The sequence below is a fragment of the Pelecanus crispus genome, chromosome 10 (assembly GCF_030463565.1).
Source record: "Pelecanus crispus isolate bPelCri1 chromosome 10, bPelCri1.pri, whole genome shotgun sequence".
NCBI classification, from domain to species: Eukaryota; Metazoa; Chordata; class Aves; order Pelecaniformes; family Pelecanidae; genus Pelecanus; species Pelecanus crispus.
In genome coordinates, this window is record NC_134652.1 from 18189803 (window position 1) to 18216595 (window position 26793).

The 26793-nt window shown below is 35.4% G+C and overlaps 1 protein-coding gene across 1 annotated transcript in view; it reads right to left on the reverse strand.

Annotated features, from left to right (window-relative positions):
• The window catches only part of DNTT (DNA nucleotidylexotransferase), a 96884-nt gene that overhangs the window by 49625 nt on the left and 20466 nt on the right, over positions 1–26793 (reverse strand). The window contains exons 4-7 of the mRNA XM_075717859.1: positions 23168–23338; positions 21850–21921; positions 18299–18422; positions 16836–16968 (exon numbers count right to left, since the gene is read on the reverse strand). Of these exons, the coding sequence (XP_075573974.1) occupies positions 16836–16968; positions 18299–18422; positions 21850–21921; positions 23168–23338 (500 nt within the window). The remainder of the gene's footprint in view (positions 1–16835; positions 16969–18298; positions 18423–21849; positions 21922–23167; positions 23339–26793) is intronic.

The window sequence follows — 26793 nt, forward strand, 5'->3', positions numbered from 1 at the left end:
TCCATTCCAATCAAGAATTTCAAATGACATCATAGAAACTTCCTGCATACATAAATTTTGCCAAGTGCCAATCAATGGCAAAGCAAAACCTCTTCAACACTGCTTGAAAAAGATATACACTCCAATGAGTATTGATGTGGATTTGGGATCTCGTATATTCAGCTGAAATTTAAGAGTATGCAGACGATACTTTAGTCTTAAAACATCTATCTAGTTTTGCATGTGTAAACTCTACTGTCAGCATATTCAGTGATAACATGGAGCAAGCTTTCTCACTGTCGTGGTTTTTTCTTAAGAAACAGTCTGTATGACAGTGGTAGAGTGTCTTTGGTTACCAGCAACTGTAAAATTCTAATTACTCTGAAATCTGCAGGAGAAAAAGGACATGTTCCAATACGTAGTAAGTACTGAAGAATCAGGCTTGACTAGAGAGAAGGTACATTTTTGTTGTTTATAAGAGCAGGCATCTCAGACTAGACCTGCTCAGACATCCCAAAATACCTAGTCTCTTTTGGCCTAATTCAAAGGCTTAACAAAAACTTTAGAATTATGCAAACTGAGAGACAAGGAAATTTAACTACATCTACTTATGAAGAACACAACAAAGAGATCAGTGCACTCAAAAATGCCAGGTGTTTCAGTGAACTCTCAGAGTACGATGAACTTTGGGAAAAAAACAAAGGAAAAAAGGTAAAGAAAATGACCTGTCCCTCTATCCAACAATAAATCAGTATGAGATGACGAAAGGAGAAGGTTAAGGTTTTTAGAACTTGTCTGACTTCCTTGGAGGTAGGTGGTGACTGGCGCTTTTCAGGGCAGGCTACCACAAACTGGGAGAGAGCTGGACCCTTCTAGATCTGGATTAATCATTATATATAGATATTGCTCTGATTCAAGACAAATTCAGGTGCTGTGTCCACCTTCTGCCAGTATTCTGCCAGAGAATGAAGTTTGCCATCATGAGGTATTTAGATGGAGTAATCAAGAGCTGGCTGTAGATTATACATGTACTCCAAATGCTTAAAGGTGGAACTGAGCAGTTGAAATGCATTGACATTCTAGACTTGCAAGTCAGAAAGCTTTTTTGTTTCCATCTCAGCTGGTACATAATCTACTCAGGTGCCACATTTCAAACAGCATTAATTGCAAACCAAAACCTCAGCTAAGTGAGTTGTATATTGCTAGAACAATAACCTAGTGATCTCCTCAACATCATTAATAATGCAACAGAGAAAACAGAAAGGTCAGCTGCATTCAAATTATTTACTGAAAACAGTCTGCATTATTAATTATGAAAGCTGTATATTTAAAAAAAAATGCTTTTATGAAGCTATTTGTCACACATTTTTTTCAACTAGAAAAAAATTATTTTGCAACTAAGGCAGTTTCCATTTACTAGTTTAGATTTTTATTGTCCAAGAGAGAATTGTTTGGTTCAGAATTGTATTTCTATTCTTCTTACTCAGAATCTCATTAATATATATAAACTAGTATTTAAGATACGATATTTTATTTTGAAAGAAGAAAAAGGTATTTTTCTATACTGACACTATAACAAAATTAACAAATAGCTTTATAGCAACAATTTTTGCTGTATTGAAGCTTTCTGGTGGTAGATTGAAAACATGCAGTCAATCCCAGACCATTTTAATTCTCTCTAGCTAATTCTCTTGAGACTTTCAAATGGATTATTCCTTTGTCATATCCCTTTGTCACAGAAGCTTCCATCAAAATGTTCTTTTTCATGCATGTGTACTTTGGCATTTCCAAAAATCAAAACATCCACTTTAAACAATTTAAAAGACAATATTAATGTTCATGCAAGGAAGGAAACGTGCATTTTCAGAGTGTCTGAATGACATTAGATGTTCAGCCTGGGTTTCGCTTACTGGGCAGTGATGGGACAATATGTAGAATCAACCTGCCATAAAAATAAAGGTTTCTAATTGCTTCCTGCTCAGCTGTACTGGAAGTTATACAAACATGACAGGTTTTCTATTAAAATTCCTTGAACTGAGAAATGGATTGCTGGGGGGGGGAGACCAAAAAAAGACGTCCCCCCACCAGATTCTAAAATAAAATTCTAAAATAAAATAGGATTAAGATTTCTGTTTGAGCTGGTGGTGTGATGGCTGAGGAGTGCAGGTGATTGTTAATGCATTTGAGTTAGTCACAAAGATATGAGAAGCTGATTTATGAAGTTGAACTTTCTGGCATTTTGTGGCAATATGTATAGTTCTACTTTAGTTGTGATTACTGTAAGATATTTTATTCATCTATTCCGCCCAATGGAATATAATATCTGTTAATTTCAAATTAAAGAGTTGCGTGGCTGCCAGCATACAACTGCAGGATGGTAAGTTTTAGTTTAGCCTTTCTACCAAGACACTAAAGTTTTACTGAATTACTTCTGAAAAAAGTGTGCACAGTTTAAACTTCAAGCATGTGTGCAATCCATTTAGTTTTAATGACATTGCTCACTCACTTGAATTTTTAGAGTGAACTGTTAAGTCTTTCCAGGATTGGGCTGACATGGGTTTTCCATAACTACACTTGCATACCCCTAACTGCAAGTAAGGTAGTTGGGAATTTTACAGAAGCATAAGCTAGAGAAAATAAAATTGCTCTCTTTTCAGATCTAATTTGGATTGTGTAACCAACTAATTGTGTCTAAGGGAAGAGGACTTTACTCTTAACCTACAGGATACACTTAGAAAACTAGAATTTTACAGACAAAATAGTATTTATTATTAAAATGAACATATTTTATGCCAGAATTACGGGATACAACAGCTATGCCTGTTTTGAGATCACTTTTCAAACATAAATTGAAATTCAAAGCTTGTCTACTTGGTCTACAACAGTGTTTTGCCAAGATAGCTGTGTTGTGTGAAATCACACTGTTAGCCAGCAGTTCCTGGAGCTGAACAGTTATATGCTTTGGGCCTATATAGGTTATTCCATTTGAGAAAATCATTTAAACTATACTGGCAAAGGAACACTGCATCTCCACAGAGAAAGGCTGCCAATATATTCTACAAATATAAGCACATCAGAAAAGCCTTTTAAAGTGTAGACAAGCCTGTCATTACATCTACCTTCTACCTTAAGTAAATCTCTCCATAGTGAAATCTTGTTACCCTCCTTTACAAAATTTCCTTGCTCTGCTTCAGGACATGATCCTCCATCAGTCTAAGGGGCTCATGAAGTTGCCTTAGTTGATTTAATCCTAAATTGAAAACTCCTCTGATTATTATTAACCAACTTCCTTAATTCCCAAACCATGGCAAGGAGATACTCTGTTTGAGAATGTAACTTCTCTCTATGCCCTTTTCCTGATTCAGATATTGTAAAGCTCTAGCCATATATTTTCAGAGAGTCTCTCAAAGAACCAGTCATGTCATATTTGTCTAAACTCTTGTTCTGACTTCTTCCTGAATATAATCTTGACTTTTTCAACCTGTAGTGTTGTGTGACCTCAGGTAATAGGACATTTTAAGGGCGTCTTCACTGTAGCTACGTATTTTTATTCCTTTAGCTGAAATGTGAAGATGCATTTCCTGGGTCACCATTTCTTGCCAGTTCAAATTCTCAATCAAATTAAAATATCCTCCTCTTTTGTCATGATTCGGCTGAAATGAATGTCAAGGCTCCCACCAACCTTTTAGCTAGAATGTACCAATAGGTTATTCACATTTCTTTTATGATATTTGAATGGTGGAGATATGATCTACATTTACTAAGTCTGGATGTAGAACTATTTATGGTAGTGATACAAAAGCATACTATAGTATCAACTTCAAGACATTTCATAAGCAACAATGTTCAATGAGGATATTAGTAACACAGACAAACTAGGTGCAACTGGACACAGCAACCTCTGCAACAAGATCAAATAACCAGGAATGTTTGCTGTGCTTACCCGGTAGAACTGTGTCTTATATCTGTAAGATATGTCAAGATAAAGGGCAAATTTTCTGCAGTCTTTGATGGGTAACATAACATACAGAGGGTAGGGTTATTAGTTTGTGAACTAATATGAGTTCATAAACTTGTGTGTGAGAAGAGGGAACGTTGCAATGGTGGTGTGGTTTTGTGGGTTTTTTTTATGTTCTCCAAGATACCCCCTAGTAGTATCACAGAACAACTATCATAGCTGACAATTATAACTGAGTCTATCTTATCAGGTGTTGCTGCTCTCTATTTAATGCTGACTTTCCATTCTTCAAAAAGATTGCCTGAAACATTTCCATCCAACTCTCCCACAGCATAGCAACAAGCCATTATAAATTCCACCATTCCTAAACTGAAAGCAACTAAAAGGACTATTTCTGGCTATATCTTGTAATTCAGGCATTTCCTACTCGATTTATTTTAACCTTTTTAATCTTTTTCTTGTTATCTGACATGTAGAAAATATCCTGTCTGACTCGCATCCTAACAAAAAAAAAATTAGCCAGCAGTTACCTCCTCATTATCATGTCCCCACATAACTAGCATGATCATGTCACACTTAATTAAAATGTTATGGCTACTCTCACTCACAGGGATCTGCAAAACATATCTTCTGGTTGCTCTAAGCATAATACAAGGTCAGTGATGCTTGCAGCTTTTCTCATGATTATCTGCCAGGAAAACGTCATTCTTTGCTTGTGCTGTGAACTATCTTTACAGTGACTATCTAGCCTGTAATAAACTTTGACTTCTGCTAAAGAGTAAATCAGCAATGAGAAAACTCTGCTATAAATGTCCTGGTTTTGAGCCAGCTTTCTAGGAATAAACTCATGGTAAAAGTGATGCAGTATGTTACATATTATAATTAGAACTGATTTTTAATCTCTTGACTCTAAACAACAGGCATTTGATCCTGCAAACCCTGACTGTCTGGCATCTGAGCCTGCAAAATCTCTTGCAAACAGTGAACCACAGAATAATATTGTTCATCTTAGTAACTGCTCACTAAGAGAGAGCAAAATTTTCAGAACAACTTCATCTCTGGTGTAGATGCCCTGAAACACTTATGAGTAAAACATACTAACAAAATTATCTTGCTATATGAATAGTAAGAAATATACTTGAAAATATTTGAGGCATCAGAAAGCAATCAGAGGAAGCAACACACATTCAAGAAGGACTGCAAACAAGACGATATGTAATGAATTATTTCTACTTCGGTCCTGAATTGCTTAGGGACAGGCATCAGTGCTCATAGGTAGAGATACTTAAGTACAATTGTCTGAAACAAAATAAGAAACAGACACTTGTTTTCTGGTGCACCTATATGTGTCCGGTGGAAAGCTGGCTAAGCATCAGTAGCACTATTCTCTCTTAACACATTAATTAAATCTCATAATCAGGCTCTATCCTTGGTCCATTAATGCCACCTTACAGCTGACTTTACTGCTGGGAACTTAGCCGAGGACTGCTGGCAGAGTTTTGTTTTAATTTGCCTTTATGCAGTTTTGATTCAATTTGCCTTTATACAAGAGTACCATTTTCTTCTGCAGGTCTCTCAGTGTTACAGACAGTGTTACTAGCTGTCTCCCTTCATTCCATTCCCACCTTGAGTTGCTTGGATTTTGTAAGGCATCCTCTTTTTAGCAGGTGAAACCCAATGAAACTATTTTATAGATAAAATCTAAGGAACAGAACTGTCTAACACACTATGCATCCCCATCTCATCAAGGCCATGCACATCTTTGATTTGACCTCTTGTTCTTTATGTTTTTCTTTTATCTTACCACCTTATCTGAAATCCCCTGTCTCTCCTTTTATTTTGCTACTTTATCTTCCCCTGAATATATTCCACTATCTTAATAGTCTTCCTTGTACCTAATGCTCTATAACTTTTAGAAGATATTTACTTACCAGTTTTACGTACTATCATGAATATATTTTACTCTATAGCTATTTATTTGTGAGACAGCCTGTAAAACCCTTAGTGCTCATCCATTTACAGCAAATACTTTTCAAGTAGTAGATTTAAAATATTCTACTTCAACATACTTCCCGGCCTGAGTACTAAAATCAGTCTGTTTAAATTCACTGGCTGAGCATTTCAGAAATCAATGCACGATATCAGCTGTCTTCACGATGAATGTTTATCAGAGACACCCTGATTATTGTGACTTTTCAGAGCAGTGCTTGAAAATATACCTCCGAGAATATCCATGTAAAAGGCAAAAAACCCCAACCATTATAAAAAATCACTATTGACTGGAAAAATATGTGCTGGCGCTTGGTTTTGCTACAACTTCTGAGCGATAATTGTAGTTGATAGTTTATTCTCTCTCTCTGATCACTCTATTATTTGCAATAAGGATTTAGCAGAGCTGATCAGGAAAACGAGAGAAAGCAGAAGGATTTGTGTGGACAGTTAAATATAAATGAGAAACAAATGTTTTAATCCAAGTTGTAATTTCAATTTCTTGGCCAAAACCTGAATCAAAATATTTCAGTGGTCTTGAAAGGCATTGCAACACTTCACAAAAGTTTCTGTGCCTCTGACTACCTTTTCCATGATGCACATATCCCTGCCTCTGGGTGAAATGACACAATATAGTATGAAACTTCTATAGCTGATGCTCATCATGAAAGAGAAATTCTGACTAAAAGAACTCATTTTCACTAAAGAAATGCAAAAATAAAAAAGAACTGAAAATTTTCATAGAAAACAAACTATACTTATAAACACTTCGACAGATATTTTGCAACTGACCCTAAACATAAATGTATGATCTACTTCATTCACTATCTTAGTTTCTGGGTATAGAGCTGTTCTATAACACCACTGATATGTTTTGGCTTGCAATATTCACATTGTCAGCATCCCCTTTCATCAAACTTCTTCCAAATAGTAATATACAAATTCTCCTGTCCCACAGTATTTAAAAAATAACCCCAACCAAACATTAGTGAAAAGCTACTAAAATAAAATTCCAAAAAGAGTTAATAATTTCATTTCTTCACTGAATTTAGACTTTCTTACAGTGAAGCATGTGATAAAATCAAAACTTAATAAAAATTAGATATTCATATTCTCTCTTTTATCATATTCCTATTATAATACATCTAATATCAGTAGCATGAAAAAGAATGAGTCTGCAAACTGCATGACCCCTATTTTATGCACTTCAAAATAACTGCAGCACATATAATGTAACTCTGCTGCAGAACTGTCCTAAGGTTATCATCATTGATCTTGCCTGAGATTTTCTTGTAAAGAATTACTTGTCATTCTCTCTGCAGATTTTGAAAATGAAGCTCATTCAGTCTGTGAATACATCTTTGTACATGTTAATGCTAGGCACCAATTATTTGTACAGCTTCCTTTTAATCAGAACAGCTTTTATTCCCCCATAACATCTCATACTAATCCATTCCCAAACTACCAAAACGGTCAAAGAGCAATAGTTTACCCTTAGTGCAGGAAGCAGATTTTTGAGCTTATAAAATTATACTGATAAACCAGGTTTATTACATGCTCTGTATCATGCAGCCTGCCCCTCAGCCCCAGCCCCAGACTGTATGTTATAGTAATGCCTGGGGCCATTGGACTTGGTGTGATTTTTTTGGATGAAATGGTATCCTATTCAAACTGTATCAGCACCAATGCCTGTGTCCTGTGCAAAAGGCTTTTGTGAGCTTATTTAATATGTGTTTTATGCTCACTGAAAAATGATGTATCTGTATATTGGAAGAATTGTGTATTTGAGAGAATCATGTTCAAGGAAAGGCAGAGTATTTCCCCTTCCAAAAAAAAGAGATAAGTGTTTCCAATACAAGTCATACCAGAACTTAGTAATTTACATGTTTCTTTTTCATAATGCTAATAGTAAACAGTACTGTGTATGTTAATTGTTCTAAAAAGCTGAATGAATAAATTTTAGTTAACCTAGCATAATAAAAATCACAACAATTTTTATTGCTAACCATTTTAAAATAGGAATGGTCAGTAGAATATAGGTTATTAAGTATATTTTATTGATATATTTGGATTATAAATAGTTGCATTATAACCCCCTTCCATAACTTTTCAATATATTCACTTTGGCAAACTTGTCTAGAAAATTGTGTAAATAATGCAAAATCTGTTTTAACATTTTAGAATTCTAATGGTATATTATCTTAAGGAGTGCCACTGCACAAGCTGCTAGGGTTTGGAGCTGGGAGTACTGTTATTCGTACTGACAGCTGTCACCACTTCTTTCCACTTAGGTGAGTCTAATGAGCCAGCCTTCATGATAGACTGCTATTTGTTTCAGAGCTAGGACTTTACATCAGGAGAAAGCAAGTTACTTGTGGACAAGCATATAATCTGACACTCATACAAGCCACTAAACTGGCAAAACTGAAGTCAATGCTGAAATCTTCTCTAGCTAGTGACAATACCATTCTCTTGCACTTTAATAACCAAAGCAACAGGAAGCAATACATTTACAGTCCAAATCATCCTCAACCCAGCTCTTCTACAAAACAGACACCCCAGATTTCTTTTGTTGTATCCCATGTTGAGCAGTAAACCCAGAAGCCTCTTTCCCCGCACCTGCTCCTATAAACAGTGAAGGTTTTATCACACTAGGCCATCTCTTTTACATAGTGAAGGTTTTGAGAAACTGTCATCCAAAAATGAGAACAAATATCAAACACAATTATGGAAACATCAAAGATGCTTTTGAATGAACTATAGTAGATTTCTAACAATTTCTATTACTTTTTGTATAAGTAATAGGCATATTACATTGTAAACACTAAAATAATCCATGAAGAGATTAAGTAAAAGCATATTACATTAATATAGAATGAACAGATTTAAAAAACATGGGACATCCATCTACCATTTAGAGATTAGATTATTTGCAACATGTCAATAAATTTCTGAGGGTACTCCGCATTTTTAGGTCACTATTTTTCTCACCATTTCCTAAAAGGTTTTCAATGTGTAACTTCTTAGAAAATAATTTTCTTTATTTCTCAGTCATGCATCTTTCTTAAAATCTTAAATAGATCTTTTTGAGTTCCTCTTTCCTAAATTCCATTCACTTACAAAACAAAGATGCTGCGATTTTTTTTTTTTTCTCACCTCTACACATTATTCACCAACATTGCACAAAGAAACTGTGGTTCTTTTGACATTGCATCTCAATAAATGGATTAAATGAGCTGTGAATATCAGCATTTAACCAATAAAAAGAGATCTTTATTTTTTTAAAACATATCAGATCTGCTTCATCTAAAAGGCTAATTGAAAAGACTATTCAGTTCAGCTGTGATATCAGAAGACAACTGAAACACATTTAATGCTACTTAAAGGATGTGAACAGGCTAGAAGACAAATTAAACCATGGCCATTAAACTTTAATTTGACTTAGTGAAGCCATTAACATTTTGGTTTTATGCAGGGGCAAGCATTCTAAAAATATTTCCATATAATTCAGAAACCCAGAATTGTCAAATAGCTGACCCTTATGTACCAAAAATGACTGAAAGTGACCTTAAAGGGCAAATGAGAAAAAAAGCAAAGGGAGAAAAATTCTTTGAATACCATGATAAGCTGTCATTCTATTATTTCTTCATATATATTGAGAGTCTTTGTATATATGTGTATTATTACTGTACACACACACATAAATGATTTGCTCACAGCAAGTTTGTCTCTGACTCATTTTTATTTTATTGTTGCTGCTTTTAAACTTTTGCATCTTACCACATATATCAGAGGGATCCTCTGTAACAGGACATTTCTGCCTCTGATAAGGGCCAAATTGATCTATGTAGTTATCAGCCTAAGCTCAAATGGAAACTTTCACACACTATTTTAGAATAACTTCTTATAGGAAGAAGCAATCTATTTACAATTTGTGGTCAAAACCAGTAAGGGTCCTGTGAATTTTAGTCTTGTTATTGCACTAGAAGTGGATGCAGCTTTACTATAAATTCTTGCAATTTTTCTATTAATTGCACACTTTGGTTTTCATTTTAACATTGAATATCAGATTGGACATCAAATGAACAAAACACTACTTCTATATGAACTGTAAAGAAATAATCTATTTTTAAGATAATATCTTATCTTACTCCTAGTAGTTTACTTGTGATATGTTGCTTTACCTCTACAAGTTTGCCTTTGTAATAAGAAAATGCCATTGCCAATATTCCTTATTAACAAATAGTACAAAGCAGTCATCAATGCAGTAATTTTAAAGATTTTAGCCAGTTTCATATAGAAACTTCATCTAGAATTAAAATGGTAACAAATCTGATCATGTATCAGTACATAAGTAAAAATTCAGATTGACTGCCTGACAAGGAAATACATTAGCCCTAGTTTTGGCTTTTATTCTCATTTTTTCCAATTCAGTTAAAAAAAAAAAAAGATGCTAATACAGAAGGCTTTGTTGTAACATTCCTGAAATAATATTATCTTGGGTTTCATACCTTGCTGCATGCACATTGCTTGCACTGCTCTGGCTTACTTACTAGTAGTCATCATCAGTGATGATCGGAAATGGAAAATGCTAAACACTGCTAAGGTTGTTACAAATGCATTCCAGGAGGTATGAGTTATCATGGAAACTGTAAGGCTAATCCAGGGAGTTTCTGGCTCTACATATATAGTGCAAAACCTGCGTTCACAGAAATCAGTAGCATTGCCACCTCCACTCCAGACCCAGCACCTGAAGTACCTTTAGAAAGAAGAGAGGTATATAACTAAACAAAATCCTTCTTATGGGCTGATAAACCTGTGAACGTGGTAGAGGTTTGAGTAGAGCAGGGCATGTAAAAAATCTTGGATCAAGACGACAGTTATTGAAAGGTTTCGAAAGAATATGCTGTGCTGAGTATTTGATGTCTCATGGATTCTTACAAAGTTGTTCTTGTCTGTGACTCCCAGATACCTTATTCATCAGCTTCTACTTCATGATTCATCATGGCTAATAATAGATGAAGCGAGTGGAAAAATAATCAAAGCTCTAATGACAAAAGGAAGTGTCTGAATATTACTCCAATAGATTACCTTCTAAATTGACTTGGCTAGCCATTAATTTGGATAAAAATTATTTTCTCCTTTCTCAACTTATTTTTTAATGGGTTATGGAAAATTAGAAGCCGAAACTAGTGATGATCTCTGTTCTTCCCCAGTTGTAGTGCCTCTAACTTCTGCCACAGAATATTTTTATTCAGAGCATCTCAATACCTCAAGGTCAAACACTTCTAAACTTAGGAGTTCAGTAATGTGAAGCTGTTTTACTAAGCTTTAAGATCAACAAGATCAGGTTAGAACATCTCTGGGTTAAAACCCTCACCGAAAGTGGACTATAGTTCATCAGAGGCAAAGCTGTGCTCATGAATGATATCCAAACAGTCTTTTCAGTCTGTTGCTGGAAGAATTGCTAGATTCTTCTAGGATCTGGTTATACTAGAGTGTGTGCAAACTACCATATCAGCTCAAATGTTCAGTGAGCAGCTTGCATCACAGCTCCTTTACAGCAGATTTCTCCCTAACAGAATGAAAAAAACAGCAGATAAAAAATTTACTTCTTATAACAGCAGTGGAAGAAAGTGAGCAGAAATTACAGTATTTGGACTTGAGCAGCTGGGTGCAGCAATCTTCCCTTATTATAATTTGTGTTTGGGGGGTAAAAAAAGCATAGGCATAACTGTATCTAAGAATAGTGTAAATACAAAAATACACTATAATGACAAGGTGTGAGAAGAATAAAGAACCTCTGCTTATGAGTTTGTCTAAAAAAATTAATGAAAGCAACTTTTGCTAAATTAATTACATTCATTTGAAGTCTGGCACTACTTTAATCCTAGATCTGAGCAGAAAGAAAACAATTTGCATTACAGGACTTAAAATACGTTTATTTCTCAGAACCTAATAGCTGTCCCAGCTATTTAATTCTATTTTATTTCTGAGATGGAAAAGATAAATATCTTTAAATTATCTTCTTGATACAAAACAGGAAAGACCAGAGTCCTGTGCCATGTCATTTCTTTATGCATTCCTTTGCCTTGTAGGAAATGTCACTGCACACAAGAAAGAAACTTTTACGTTTTAATACACAAAAGCATGGCGGTGCTGCCTGACAAACACACTGACCCTGTCCTTTGCTGTCTTCACTGCTTTTCTATTAACAATCCTTATCTTCAAATGTCACAGAGCCTCAAATCCCAATTTCTAAAAGATAATATAAAATTCAAGCAAGGAGATAGTGATCTACAATTAGGTTCATGTTAGAACAGAATTCAATAATGTGAGAGTGAGACAAAACTTCCTTAAAGACTGATGCAGGGTGGAGGAATTAGGCTACCACCAAGACAAATAATACATGATAGGCAGTAGTTATTCTGCTTGATGCATTGCCCAAGACACTTGGACACCTTCTTAAGAACTGCAATATGAAAGCTCACCTAAAACAAAGTGTCTCCTACTTCACTCTATCTTAAGGCAAAGATGGGAGAAGTGAACAGAAGTGTGTCTAAGTAAATCTCATTTGAGAAAGTCAGAATTGAAATTGTACTACCAATAGGATGCCTAGGTAATTTCTAAAATATAAGTTACTCTATCATCAATAGGCACTATGTGCCCACATCATAGTGATACAATCCTGCCATTGCAGAGCTAACCTCAACTATTGGAGTGTGCTACACAGAACACAAGAAAACCGAAACCTAATTTGTAACTCATTTGTGAATCATATGGACAAAGCACACAGCAAGCCATACTGGAAGTGCACTTAATGAACACGATGATTTTTTCTTATTATTGTATTTAATTCTTATTCCAGATCCTTTTCTGAACTTCTCCAGAAATTTGGTTTTTGTGGGGATGTGTACTGGGATATGAATAACCAGTACAGAAATTGAAGCCATAAACTACATATAGTATATAATGCTTCCTCCAAGCACTTTTGCTTAGGAAGCCCTCAATCTAGATCACCTCTTGTGGCAAAACCAAGTATCAGCAGCTAAATCAAGTTAGGAAAAACCCAGGATCTTGCAGAATATGGTAAAAATTATTAAGCCCATGACAACCTTTTCTTGAAGTCACTGTGAAGCCATGTCCTAACATGGAGCTATGAGAGAAAGGCGGGAAACTACTCCACTTTCACTGCCATAAAACCTAGTGTGAAGTTCTCTGTCTACCTGACATTACTAACAACCCTGCAACAATGCTAATAGTATTAGTAATAGCATTAACACGTTGCTAATATGTATCAGATTTTCTGTAACATGCAGTAATATATACAAGATGAGATAATGGTATTACTACGGAAAACCCCTTAATTCTCTTCATAGAATAAAATTACATTTTTAATAACCAGGAAAAAAAATTATCAAGCCTCAGTTTAACTCTCATTTAAAAGTGATAGCTTACATTCGCCTAAACTACACTCCTGCCTTGGATATAGTTGGGACAAACACAGTGCTAATCAGGGGTGTCACACACTAAAACAAAGTTTCTTTTCCCCCCATCCCAGAGCCTCTCTAACTCAATGTTGGAAGGGAATCTTCACCCTCAGTGGCTTTTGTGACTTGTAATATGAGGTCGTATTCCCCACCCCAGAATTTGTCTCATTAATTTTAAAAAAACGGTCTTAAATCTCAGCAATTCAAAATAAGAGAGGCTGAGCACTGAAAATAATGCCATGCAAATTCTTGATTCAAATAGGCTACACGGTAAATTCAGTCTTTCTGATAACATTGTCCATGGTATACTTTATATTGCATTATCAGCATCTTCAATACTTCCTTCTCTACAGTTGAGCTGATAGGCCTCACTAGATAGACAATGAAATGCACTCCACACTGTGTGGGTATGATTTATTTCATAACTACAATTGTTCTACTTCTGTATTTCCATGCATTTCAGTGTTGTAATTTCTGTTTCAAAATGACCCATATAAGTGTCAGAAAAAGATTTTTAAAAAAAGAAAACAATTCTCCCATCCTCTTATATGAAATACAGTCAGTTAGCTAAGTGTTTCTGTAAGGGAGTAATAAAGGATAAACTCATCCAGACTTCATTAATTTATTCATTTCTGCTCCTGAATGATTTCAAATTAGGGAGATACTGAAGGGCTCCCATCACGACCCTTTATTTCAGTGACTTTTAAGTCTTTATATTCCTTTATGGATTCAGATAGCTGAAAAGAGAGTTGCCTTCAACCAAATGTAGTATTATTGCCACTGCCAATCAGAAACACAAGGAAAGCACTTCTGATTAAAGATGTTTTATGAGCTATTGTTTTGTGAAGACAGGCAGAAAGATGAAAGAATTGGAAAGAAAAGGCATCAAGGAAGTAGCAGACACTGAAGTCTGCTTCAGTAATATGACCCTTGAGAAGAGGTAAAAGAGAGAATTTTGGGCCTAAGCCGAAACTACAGAATGTTAGAGCAAAAGAGGAAATAAATTGTATGTAACTGGTCAGAAAAACAGGTTTTGGTATGTTCTCAATAAGATTGCATCACCTTTTCCAATTTTCACGCCTTACTATAAAAACATATAGGTCTGGTATTTTGATTAAACCACATAGATCCAAAGTAGTAATTTGATTTTCACTTCCTGCCTACGGCCTTTTTTCCCCCCCCGAATCTTCCACAATTCTGAATTAGAAATACACAAACAGTAGTCTCCACTACTACATAATCTGCAAATGGATAACTACTGGCTTAATCCTGCAATCCTGCTTCCTTGACACAAGTAGTGATCAGCATCCTAACACAGTCTCCAGACTACCAGCAAAACCTGTGCTCAAAATATCCTTGTCTCTTCTCTTCAAGATTCCATCATGTTCACTGTCCGTTGTCCATCCTTCTCTTTGTCTTCCTGTTGCTAACATACAGCTGCCAGCCAAGTCTGTTCCTGCGCTTGCACTTGCAATTTGATTACTAAGGGACTGATGCCCTGATGCTTTTGTACTTTAGATACTAGCTTCTCTTGTGTTTGCTCTTAATCCTTTGAACTGCTCCTTCATTTATACCTGAAACATGGTTTATCTACCACCATCCATGATTATGGCTGCTATAAACACCAACTGGCATTCAGTCTAGTAAAAGAAGCAGTACAGAAGACTAAAAGTTAAAGCTAAATCAGACCAATGAAAAGTCCACAAACAAGTTTGCTGGGGTTTCAAAAAAAGCTATTATTTACTTGAATTTTTTACTATGCTTCCTAATTTTGTTTAAAAGAAATACTGCAACATCTAATTTAATGAGATTCCAGGAATCTAATGGAAAAAGTCTAGTAACTCATTAAATATATCAAGCCATGGCTTGCTTTGATAAGTTTGAGAAAAAGAATGTAACTTTCCTGTAGTTCATCTCTGCCCTATTGAATTTCCATGACTGCAGATCACTAATGGAAGTTGTGTTCCTTGTAATTCATTCAGTTCTCCCACATAGTAAGCAAGTTTTATGAGACTCCTGACCTTCAACTCTCCAGTCAAATATGGAGGAACACAGCCAACTCCTTATTTTTCCCAAGTTATGAAACAAATATTCAAAACAAGACAAATCTGGGTCCTAGGGAATTAATGTATTATTCAGAGCATGAGTTATTTTTTCTCCTATATAGTGTACAAGGTGTAGCATGGGGGAATCAAGTCAAGTTGATTAATAAAATTTGCTTACTTCTTTCATTAAAATATTTACATAATGATGAAAGAAACAAATAATAATTTGTTAATTGAAAACTGTGAGCTAGTGAGCTTACACATAGTTCATGCTGATGAATATTGCCAATGTATGAGACAGGCAAAAAAGAACAGACGTAGTCAACTCTATTGCAGTTCAGTAATTAAAATATAGGTGCCTAATAAAGGTACTTCAATCCATTTAAGTGAGTTTTCTACAAATCCTACACTGCAGCATTTGTTTTCCATGGGCTGGTAAAATATCATTTAGGACTGACCTTTTGAAACTTAGTTTTTTAATATATTCTCTGTAAATTTAAAGGCAGATAATTAATATACAGGATTACTCACTGAAGGTATCATTAGATTCTTAAAATAATCTCTCTTCTGGCTTGACACACCCATTTAGAGATACAAAAGCTTATTTTTAATAAAAAAGAGAATGGCTAACTATCATATCCCCCTGAAACAATAAGCAAAACAACGAGCTTAAATTCAATGTGTGAGATTCAAACTTTGCAAAGAACTATTCTGCCAACAAAGCTCAAAAATACATCAAATCAGAAGAAACTGGGATTTTTCAGTGTGGTAACAGTTCTGTCCCTGCAACTCTTTGACCTATCTAGACATGTGTTAATCAGTTATATCCAAGTTACTAAGACAAGTTCCCCGACTGATTTGCATCAGTGTGAACAGATTGCCATCACATGCGTCTTAAACAAGTACTCACAGAATGATGACACTTGAGTTTTGAATGTAAAATTTCTTATTGTTTTTATACGTCTGGTCAGGGTTCTTACTTGAGCCTAATGTTTCTTATTGACCACACTGTTTTATAGAAATTATGTGGCTGGTGGCTGCAATAAATAAATATGGGACATACAAGGAATAATTACAAATATCATGAGGTGGCACAAAGGTGATACATTCATCACAAACACTGTGCACGTATATAGCAATTGCAAATCAGATAAGGAACACAGGAACCTGGAAATGTCAGGATTGCTCTCCCATTAAAAAAAAAAAAAACAAAAAACAAAAAAAAAACCAAACAAACAACAAAAACCATAAACAATCATTGAAAACAAACTCTGATACTCTCCCACAAAGTTTCTTCAATTTTTCCAAGACACAAACATTATTTTCTGTGTACCTGAATAAAACAGCAAAGTGACCTCATTTGTTTTCACTCACCTCCTGAAACCACCAGTTATGGTAACTAATGCATCTGGTAGAAACGTACACACAGTATTCTTGACAATCAAGCTTACTGCATCTGCTTCTGCCTTAGATACACAGCTAACAAGGTCCTCATAGTAGAGAAACCCTGGAAATCAAAGGCAAAAAAGTGCTGATCACGCTGCGGAATTATCAAAATCTACATAGCGTTATGTAAGCCCCATGTGAAACAGCCACCTCTCTCCAAGAAGTTAAGCCACACAACTCGTACCATGGGCAAGGGAACCCTATCTAATGGTAAGAACTAAGAAATGCTTGATCTCAAACCTGAAATTATAGGTTTGTTTCAGGACACGTTGTGGGAAGAAATACATTTTGATCCAGCTTCTTCAGGAGTCTTTTCCTTCCTCCCCACCATTCCTGTGGGGTGGGGGATCGCAGCCAAGAGACAGCCTCTTCCTTCCTTCATCTTTGTCCTTATAGTTTATATAATTTTTGTCATTACAATTTGTTATAAATTGTAACAGCAGTTAACAATTTATAACATAGCAGTCAGGATAATTGCTCCACTTGCTGAGAACCTGAATATTTATAAATTACTTTTCCCTACCAGCTCCCATCAATGGCATTTCTTGACATACTGCTTTAAAAGGCACTCTTCTCAAAATGATGGGGTTCTACCCAAGTACAAGGCTCGGAGGTATGTGAAATGTCCCAGCTATCTTTATGTCTGATCACAGAGCTTGTATCAAAAGAGTTCAGTCCTGTAGCTTGCTTCACATTTGGATATGATATGTAAAAGAAAAAAAGGACAAAGGACCGTGAACATGGGCAAGCTGATCCAAGGGATTCTGAGGTGATGCAATGGATTTAATGCAAAAAATAAAGTTACCTTATTTTAATGTCATGTTATATAATCTCCTTTTCTTAATGCAACTGAATCCTTTGTTTAAATGGGTCCCTTTATTTAGGGACATCGTGCACACATGCACACACACAAAAAAGTATCTGTGGGGAAGCAACATTATTCATTTGACTATGTTTAACACTTTAAAGTTAAGATATGCTAGGATTACGGAGGTAATTTTACAAGTATTTTTTTACAAATATGGATTTATCACTAAAGTAGGGCTGCCTTGAAGGACACAGGTCTCCTCTGAAAAGGAGTTCTGGGCTTTCTTAATGTAATCTTTTCACAACCTGTGCAATAATAACCCATTAAAGTTTTGTGTATAGGAGCAGATTTTATTGGGTATCTGTGTAAGTGATAAGAAAACCACATATTCATATTTTTTAATGACATTATTTTTAATTAGGAGCCCTATTACTCCAGATATTATTTTTAACCTAATAATTTAATATTCACAAGATGCTGCCACCAGAAAATGGATGTATAAATGAACTTTGCCTCCTCCTCTGATCTGTTATCAAGTTCTTAGAGCTCCGAGATACAAGTTTTTATGAGACTTTCACCTTACCTGCTTTCTGCATTTTTGACAGCTTCAGGGTCTTGTCACCTTTTACCTCTTCCAGAGTTCGTAAACCCATTCTGTACCATTTCTCAGATGTCTTCACTCCCACTCCAAAGACTGAAGTAAATTGCTAAGGTCAGTAACAGAACAACACATGTTTCAGTGTTGTTTTCTAAAGGAGCACTAAAGTAAAAATAAGTAGGTAACAGCAAGGTTTAACAGGGAAAATACTGGGCTGAACTTATCCTACATTGAAGATAAATAACAGTGTAAAACAAATATACAGATTCAGCTTCCTTTTTTTACCTAGTTATGTTGAACAGACAATTGTTTTCATACATAGGCAGTTCTCATTAAAGTGAAATCTAAACAATAATCATAGAATTGTTTAGGTTGGAAAAGACCTTTACGATCATCCAGTCCAACCATTAACATTACCAAGTCCACCACTAAACCAATTAAGGGTAGAGTAGCAATTTCATGTTTCCAGGCTTGGTGGCTGGATTATTTTTAATGAAAGTAAAAACTGGGAATCATTGAGATTGGAAAGGACCTCTAAGGTCATCAGTCCAACCATCAACCCAACACTACCATGTCCACTAAACCATGTCCCGAAGTGCCACATCTACCCGTTTTTTGAACCCTTCCAGGGATGGTGACTCCACCACCTCTCTGGGCAGCCTGTTCCAATGCTTGACTACCCTTTCTGTGAAGAAATTTTTCCTAATATCCAATCTAAACCTCCCCGGTAGTATCCCCAGCAACTTTATGTGATTTAGCTAAATGTACACTTTCAACTAAGGTTTGAAATAAGGACAGTAGTCTTTATTTTTACTACACAGTTAAGAAATGTAGACAATAATGGTAAGTAGCTGGATTCCCTCACACTAACTTCATAGAACACGAGATGTCTCAAGACTATCTTCCTAATTTGACTGACATTATGATTTTTTTATTATATGCACTACCAGCTCTCAGTTGTACACATGATGTTGGTGTTGCAGCACTCCTGAGAGATGGGGTCAGTTGGAACCCTGTGGCTCTTGAAATTCTGCACCGAGGGCAATGGGTCTCCGTGGTGCATGGAAACAGATGGTAAATACATAAAGGCAACTAATCTATTCTTATACTGCAGTCTATAAAACACATATGTTTGGAGGTCATGTCAAATATTGTTTTCCAAAATGGGATTCAATTTCAAGTACAAACAGTAGTTTTTGTTTCCTTGTATATTATAAACAGTCATACAATTCTACAGTCCCACATGAGCCCAGCTAAATTCCTATACATCTTATTTGGAGTACAGACTTCACTATTTTGCCCACTGGGGAAAAAAAAAAAAAAATAATATATATATATATATATATGTTCAAATCTACCAGTCTCTGAAGTTTTAGTACGGTTATATTCCATTTATTCCAAAGTAATTTTGTACACTAACGTATTCCCCAAGAAAGGATGTAAAGCAAAAATGTCACACTTGTAAGCATTATTCAGTGGATCAATATCTCAGATGAACAGTGATATGAAAGCAAGAAGGAAAACTTTCATGCCTGCCCAAAAGCATGTTCTTTATATTCAGTTTGTCAATACTGAAGCTTTCAATAGTTTCTTTGTACTTTTATAGAATTGAGTAGCTGTGTAAGACACGAATAACTGCTGTTTTCCATTGAATCTACAACCTCTGAATTCCAACCATGCTAGCTTTATTTTGTGTTTTTCTAATGAGATTAATTCCTTGGAAATAATTAAGATAAAGAAAAGAGAAGAATTAAAACCTTGGATAATATTAAATAGGAATTACCCTACATTTTGTATATAATGGATGAAATTACCTATTCTTTGTCTGAATCATGGGTGTTTATGAAAGAATGTGATTTTTTTAAATACTTAGATTGTTATCTTTTAATGTTTTTGCTAGTGCTAAAAGATTTTCAAAAGGGTCTATTACTGGGTTTAGAATGATTCCAGGAGACTTAATTAATATTGGGACACAGAACTAAAGAAAATGGATTCTATGCCACTGTCTAAATTTTTAGAGGGGGAAAAAAAACCCCAACACTTTTTTTCTCTTTCTATAATAAGATACATTATTATCCAGTATATTTATAGATGTCGATTTAGAGACACTGCCAAGAGTGCAGTGTGAGTAGCAGGTGGCCCATTTCTTCAATTGTGTATGCAAGCATTGCTCTTTTTCAGACGGTGAAAGTGAATTATATGAACCTGTTCTCTGCAGCATCCATTTCCATAAGGAGGCAAACTGACCATGTCATTCATGTACCCTACATCTAAAATATAGACTGTATAATTTATTTGAGTCGTTTGATAGTTGTGGTCCTGCCACCAGCAGTGATCTTTTAAGTCATGGTGAGTGATTTGCAGCAGTTATCAGAACCATGCTAAACAGTAAAATTTAGGAATTCACTAGTATTATGGGATTCTTCCTGGCTTTCTTAGAAACACATACACAAATTGTTGGGAAAAACTGGCTACAGCCAATTTAGCCAAAATGTTGAGACTGTGCTCAGCTAACAAGAGAAACACCTAAGTTTGTTGAAATTTGGCATGTGAAACAAGGCATACAGCATATTTGAGATAATCTGTCCCCCAATAGGTTTTATTCTAATCTCCAAGAAATTTTCTTAAACCCTGAAACATAAGATCTAATGGCTGATCCTCAGTTTTTATTACCTTGAACAGGCAAGTCTGGCTCCTGAATCCTGCTACACATGTGAATCTATGCCTCTTCTCTGAGTAGTGCCACAGGTGGTATCAGCTATCACTGAACATCCTTTCATACTTGTATTATGGGTCAGAGAGAATGGAAGAGCCTTTCAATAGCTAAGTAAAAGTGAGTAATGCAGAGGAGAATTAAACAGTCCTATTCCTTTTACCCTCAGATTTAAATTTTCCTGAAGACGCGAACAGGGTATTTTTAGAGATTAAAACAGCAGATAAAATTGAAAAAAATATTTTTCCAGTATATATTTTTCCAGTGGAGAACTCACTGAATGTTTAAGAAAGGGGAACTGCAGTTTTTATGTGTTTTAGATTCCCTGTAACTATGAAGAAGTGTGACCATGACTCTGAACCTACAATCTGCCTAACAAAGAAATACCTCCAGTCCTCTTCCTTCTGCCTCACACAAATGAGAATTAAAATAGATCTGAGTCATCTTCTTCACCTAGTATTTTCTTATTGTTTCCTACTGTTATAATGATATAATCAACCAAGGAAAAAATAAACCAAACATTGGGTTAAATTTACAGGAAAGAGTAGTCATTACATTAGTTTTGAGGAAAAAGAGACTGTTTAGTTCAAGCCTCAGAACAACCGCGTATACTTCACATTAATTAGAAAGGTAACTGATTTCACCATTATTCCTTACTCTATTACAGTTTCTCTCTCTCCATTTCTCTTTATTTAAGATCTTTCTATCTTTATACTTGATATTGGATATTCCTTTATAATAAAATTTATTATTTTGTCTAAGTTCTACTAAACAGAGGAAAATATATGCAATTTTAAACAGCAATAAACCTTAAAAGATTTACCTTAAATGATTTGTATCTTTCATCATTTAACACTTCTTTAGCTCTAGAACTCTCTCCTTCTTCAATAATTTCCTACATATAGAAAAAAAGTTACTTTAAGAAAAAAATCAAGATTATAGTAAGATTTAGTAAAATAATGTAAAAGTAAGTTTTGTCAACCTGTAAAAACATGAAGAGCATCCTTAGCGAGCATACTGTTTTATTCCATTAGGATAAAATTCTTCAATCCTTTTTGAGACAGAAAATTACTGAAGGATGAAGGAGAAACTGGAACCATGGAATAAATTTCACAGCACTTATTTACTCATATATTTATTCAAGGATAAAGTAGAAACTTGGACCCTGGAATATATTTCACAGTACTTATTTACTCATAAATTCACAGCCAGAAAGTAGTTATTTATCACAAGCTATCAATGAATTGTCCTGAAAATTAGATTTCATTATCTGGTTGAGTTTACTTCTCTTAAAAGAAAGAGCATTATAAGAATAGGTATTTTTCTAGAGTCTTTCTAATAAAAATTAACAAACAAACCCCACACACACCAGTAAACCCCCCCAAATCATCCTGTTTTCTGTGGGATCACAACTGAATTCCCAGTTGTTAGGTAGTAGGTACAAAGAGCACTTCAGAGGCTACATTCTTAACTGGTGGAGTGAGGCAAACAAGGAGCCAGAGTGAATCACAACGCTCAGCCATGACCTCTCCAGACAGCTGAGACCCCCGATCAGCTGCCTGCTGGAATAACAGCACCCGAGATGTGGGGGCCTGAAAAGGCTCAGAATTAAAGAAAAATGCAGGGAATACTCAAAGCTCCAGTAAGAATGTACAGTTCATCCATCAGCTAGATAAAAGGCTCTGCTATAACTCATAGCAAGGTAGGATTTAACATTAAAGTACTAAAATATTTACTAGTTTTGCAAAAATAGTATTTCTAATAAAGCATTCAGGTGAGCAAAGTGATGTTGCCAAGGGCAGAAGTCACATGAACAAAACTATTAACAGTTAACCTGTCACATCTAAATCAGAGTGATCCTTTAAAAATTACATACAAAGATGATACTGCATTATTTACTAATTTGTGTTTATTCATTAGTTACCTTTATTCCTAAGGGCGGGGATTCCATGACAGAACCTTATGTTACTACAAAAGGTTTCCAGAAATCATTGCGTTCTTAGTAACAAGGATAATGTAATGTTATTACAGGAAATATAGAAGGTTGTGTAAATACACACAGATATCAATGCTGCACTCTGCGACCTCTAAAAGTACATCTGTAAAAGAATCAATTGACAGATAATTCAGAGGTACGTTACCTCAATGACATCTCTGACTCGGTCTCCCATGCAGGGCAACCCTTGTATATCTTTCATTCTGGTTACTGGAAATGGAAGGAATTTCAGCACAGAAGCTGCTCTCAGAAATTCCAGGCAGAATATTTCATTTTCTTTGAACTCATAATTTTCAGCCATTATCTCAAAGGCATCCTGGGGATGAGGGAGGTGTAGAAAAAAGTTAAAGGTTAATAAAAGCTTAAACTATTCCGTGTACTCCTTAGAAATGTTACTTTGTATGCTAATTCAAGAATGATTTCTTTATACTAGGGTGAAAAGTTAGACTTCATAAAAAAAATTCAGCATAATTTTCTAACCACTTAAAATTTTCCAGGTATCATAAAAACTGTATTTTAGAGGCAAATGTGGGAAAAGATTCCGATGCATAACAAAGCCAAACTTTAAAATCTTTTGTGAGATAGACTTTCCATATTCTGCGCAGATCTAATAAATCAATGTGAAATAGTGCCGTAATTTTCAGAACTGTGCCCAAACGTAAGTAATCTGCAGGTCAGTATGTGCCATGTTCATTTTCAGACACAACCAGATAGGAGTCTGTGGCAATACTGAAAACCACCTTCTTCTTTTTGAACTTGTAGCCATGCTTCTATTTACTAATTTAGGGAACAAACTCTCTTTTTCCTCATTTTTAAGATATATGACCTGTGCAAATAGAAACAGATTTTCTTTATGGTTCTTCAGCTATCAATGGCTTGGTCTGTTCAATGTTGCACTCAAAACTGCCTGGAGATTGCAAGTAATTTTTTTTTTTCTTTTTTTTTTTTAAACTATCCATATGTCATTCATGCAGCTTTGGAGTCTCCCTCCCTCCCAGAATATATGTATATCTCTTAATAGCAGCAATTTTTAGAAATTAAATGCAGGGAACTCATTGCACAGTGGTGGAGAAGAGAGGCAGTTTTTTGGTTTCCCACTGTAGAACACTATGTCTTGGGAGAGAACAAATACTGCAAAAAAAGTTTGTGAATTATCCAAGATAAGAACTTATGAAGGCTTGCAGCTGATTAGCAGCTGGAAATCTGAGTTCTTAATGAAACCTTGCACAAAACCGCAAAAGTTTTCAAGACTGCAAAATTACGTGGGTTCTTCAGAGATGTTCGAGTGTGCCATTTCCAGAAGAGACTTTCACTGTGCAAAATATTTATCTAAAATGCATCCCACACCTGGTTGTTAGGGATGCTCTTGTGCACCATTCAAATGGCACAGTGCAGGCTAGGTACAGACCATAAACAAGCCAGCCTTGTGAAGCTCCTGCACTGCACTGTGTCCTGCAGTTCTGCCGGAACATTCCCCATTTCCTACTCTTCAGCCAGTCTCTAAAGAGCAGCTAACAGATCCCGGCCTTGAAAGGGCCGTATGTCCCACTGTATCAGTTGCTCTGTATCCTTCCTGTTTTCCAACTTACTCCTGTTTCTTCTTTGACCCACAAGGCATTACAAAATAACAAAGAAGCAGCTGTCAGTGTGCATCTGCCTGCAGTTATCACTTCACTGAGCTGTAGTCCAAGAGTCTGTTCAGAAATGGTTTTGGAATAAGGATGAGTAACACTCCATGATACAAATATCGACAGCAAATGACTTACTAGAATAATGACTGCAGTGGATAGCAGGAAGGAATAAGATTAAACAGCTTTTTCCTGCCCTCCGTGTTTATGGCATCACTGTCCATATTTAGGCTCAGATTTCATTTCATTTGTAATTAAATGTATCATTATATAGTATAAAGAGAAATAATTTTAGAGATTTTGTTTTGATTTTTATCTTAGCATTAATGTGCTTTATATTGGAAGATAAAGCCAAGTAAAAACCAACAGGCCTTGCACATCCTAAATGCTACATTCATAATATCTCTAGGTGAACTGGAGTCAGTTCCAAGCTCACTAACTGACATGACAGCAAATCCAGTGCACTCGTCCCTTTATTGCATCTGTGGAATTGAGAACAGCATCCGTCACCCTGCATTGAAGAAATGCAGACCAATTTAAACAATAACAAAAAGATTTTACTTGAGGTACAATCATTTAGATCATTAAAATAGAACAACTTCTTAAAATTAAATGTACCTTTCACAATGATTGCAGATTATTTACATATTACATTTAATTGTTTGGTCAGCTCTAGAAAAATAGACCATCTGATACATTGTGTTGTTCAGATTATAAACATTATATTCTCATTGAAGCGAAATAAAGGCTTTAATCAAAATCTTCAAGAAAACGTTGTCTCTCCTGACCCTAGGTTTTGCAAAACTTTCCTCTAAACAAATGAAAAATATAAGATCTTAATTGGTTTGACAGTATCTCTTTAGAAGAAATAGGTACCTTAGCTGAACAAACACATTTCACTTTCCTTTTTTTTTCCCCCTGCTTTACCATATTAAAGTATATAAAAATACTTAATTAGATAATTAATTAGGGCTTGCTACAGAGAATTTGCTTTGTTCTATATCACCAGTATAACTTTATTCCTTGATCTCTCTAAGAATCAGTCACCTGTTGTCCATCTCACTGGAAGAATCCTTCCCTTAGCTGCATATTTAACAGATACCCTAATTTTATTTAACAGATACTGTGATTACCCTCTATAGTAAGTGCTGTGCAACTCTATTTTCATAACATTTCATGAAAGACCTCTTGAGGTAGAGAGCTGTTTAGAAAGATGCTTGATCTAGAAGTTTCTACCACTATTTACGTTTGACTAGCCCTTGGGTATAAGGAATCAAAGGGTGGGGGGAGAACACTCCTTTGAGAAACCAAGCCCAAAAGTCATTCTATTAAAAAACAGTGCACAAAACCTTAGCTTCCTTACAGCTGTCTCTAAAGCTCTTGCTAATTGTTGGATTTATTCAACTGCTATTCTTTTTTCTTTATTTGCTTGACAGATTATGTTGTACTTAATTACATAGCTTTTGGTTAAAGACAGGTGCACATTATAGTTCCTATTTAGAAAGAAAACTAATGCAGAAAATGGGGAAACTATCAATCTGAGGTCACAAGCAACATGGATTCATCCTAGTTTGCATCTGGAAGAAAAAACACAGCCTACACAGTACTGCAAAGCAAATGAGGAAATATATTTTACAGGTGGGGTGATAAGAGTCAGATGTTTCCTCTGTTGTGGGTTTATTCCAATATTCCAATGTTCTCCCAAGTTCTTATTTTTTTTCTTCTTTATCAGCTTCAAAGATTCTTTCCTACTATGCAGTAGATGATGCTAATTCTTGCTTTAAGTGAGGTTTACAGTTCCACTCACAAAATTATGATTACTTTTGCTTTCTTTTTCTCTCTTTACAACCTGTGCACATCAATACTCAAGGAAGCTGTGTTTGGCAAGAAATTTGTTACTCCAGTTAACACTAGCAGAGTTAATTAGGGGACAGAACCAGAAAGATATAGCTCCTACCTTCTTGTTAAAATAGTCTATACAGACAAAACATAGACAGAAAACAGTTCTTGTAAGTACCTGCTCAGCAGTATGTAGTAAAGACAGAGATTGGCAAAGTCATCTTCTTGATTAGGAGGCTCAAAAAGTCTACGGATGTTTTTTCTTACTCCGAACAGGTGGCCTCTCACATACACATTTAAATAG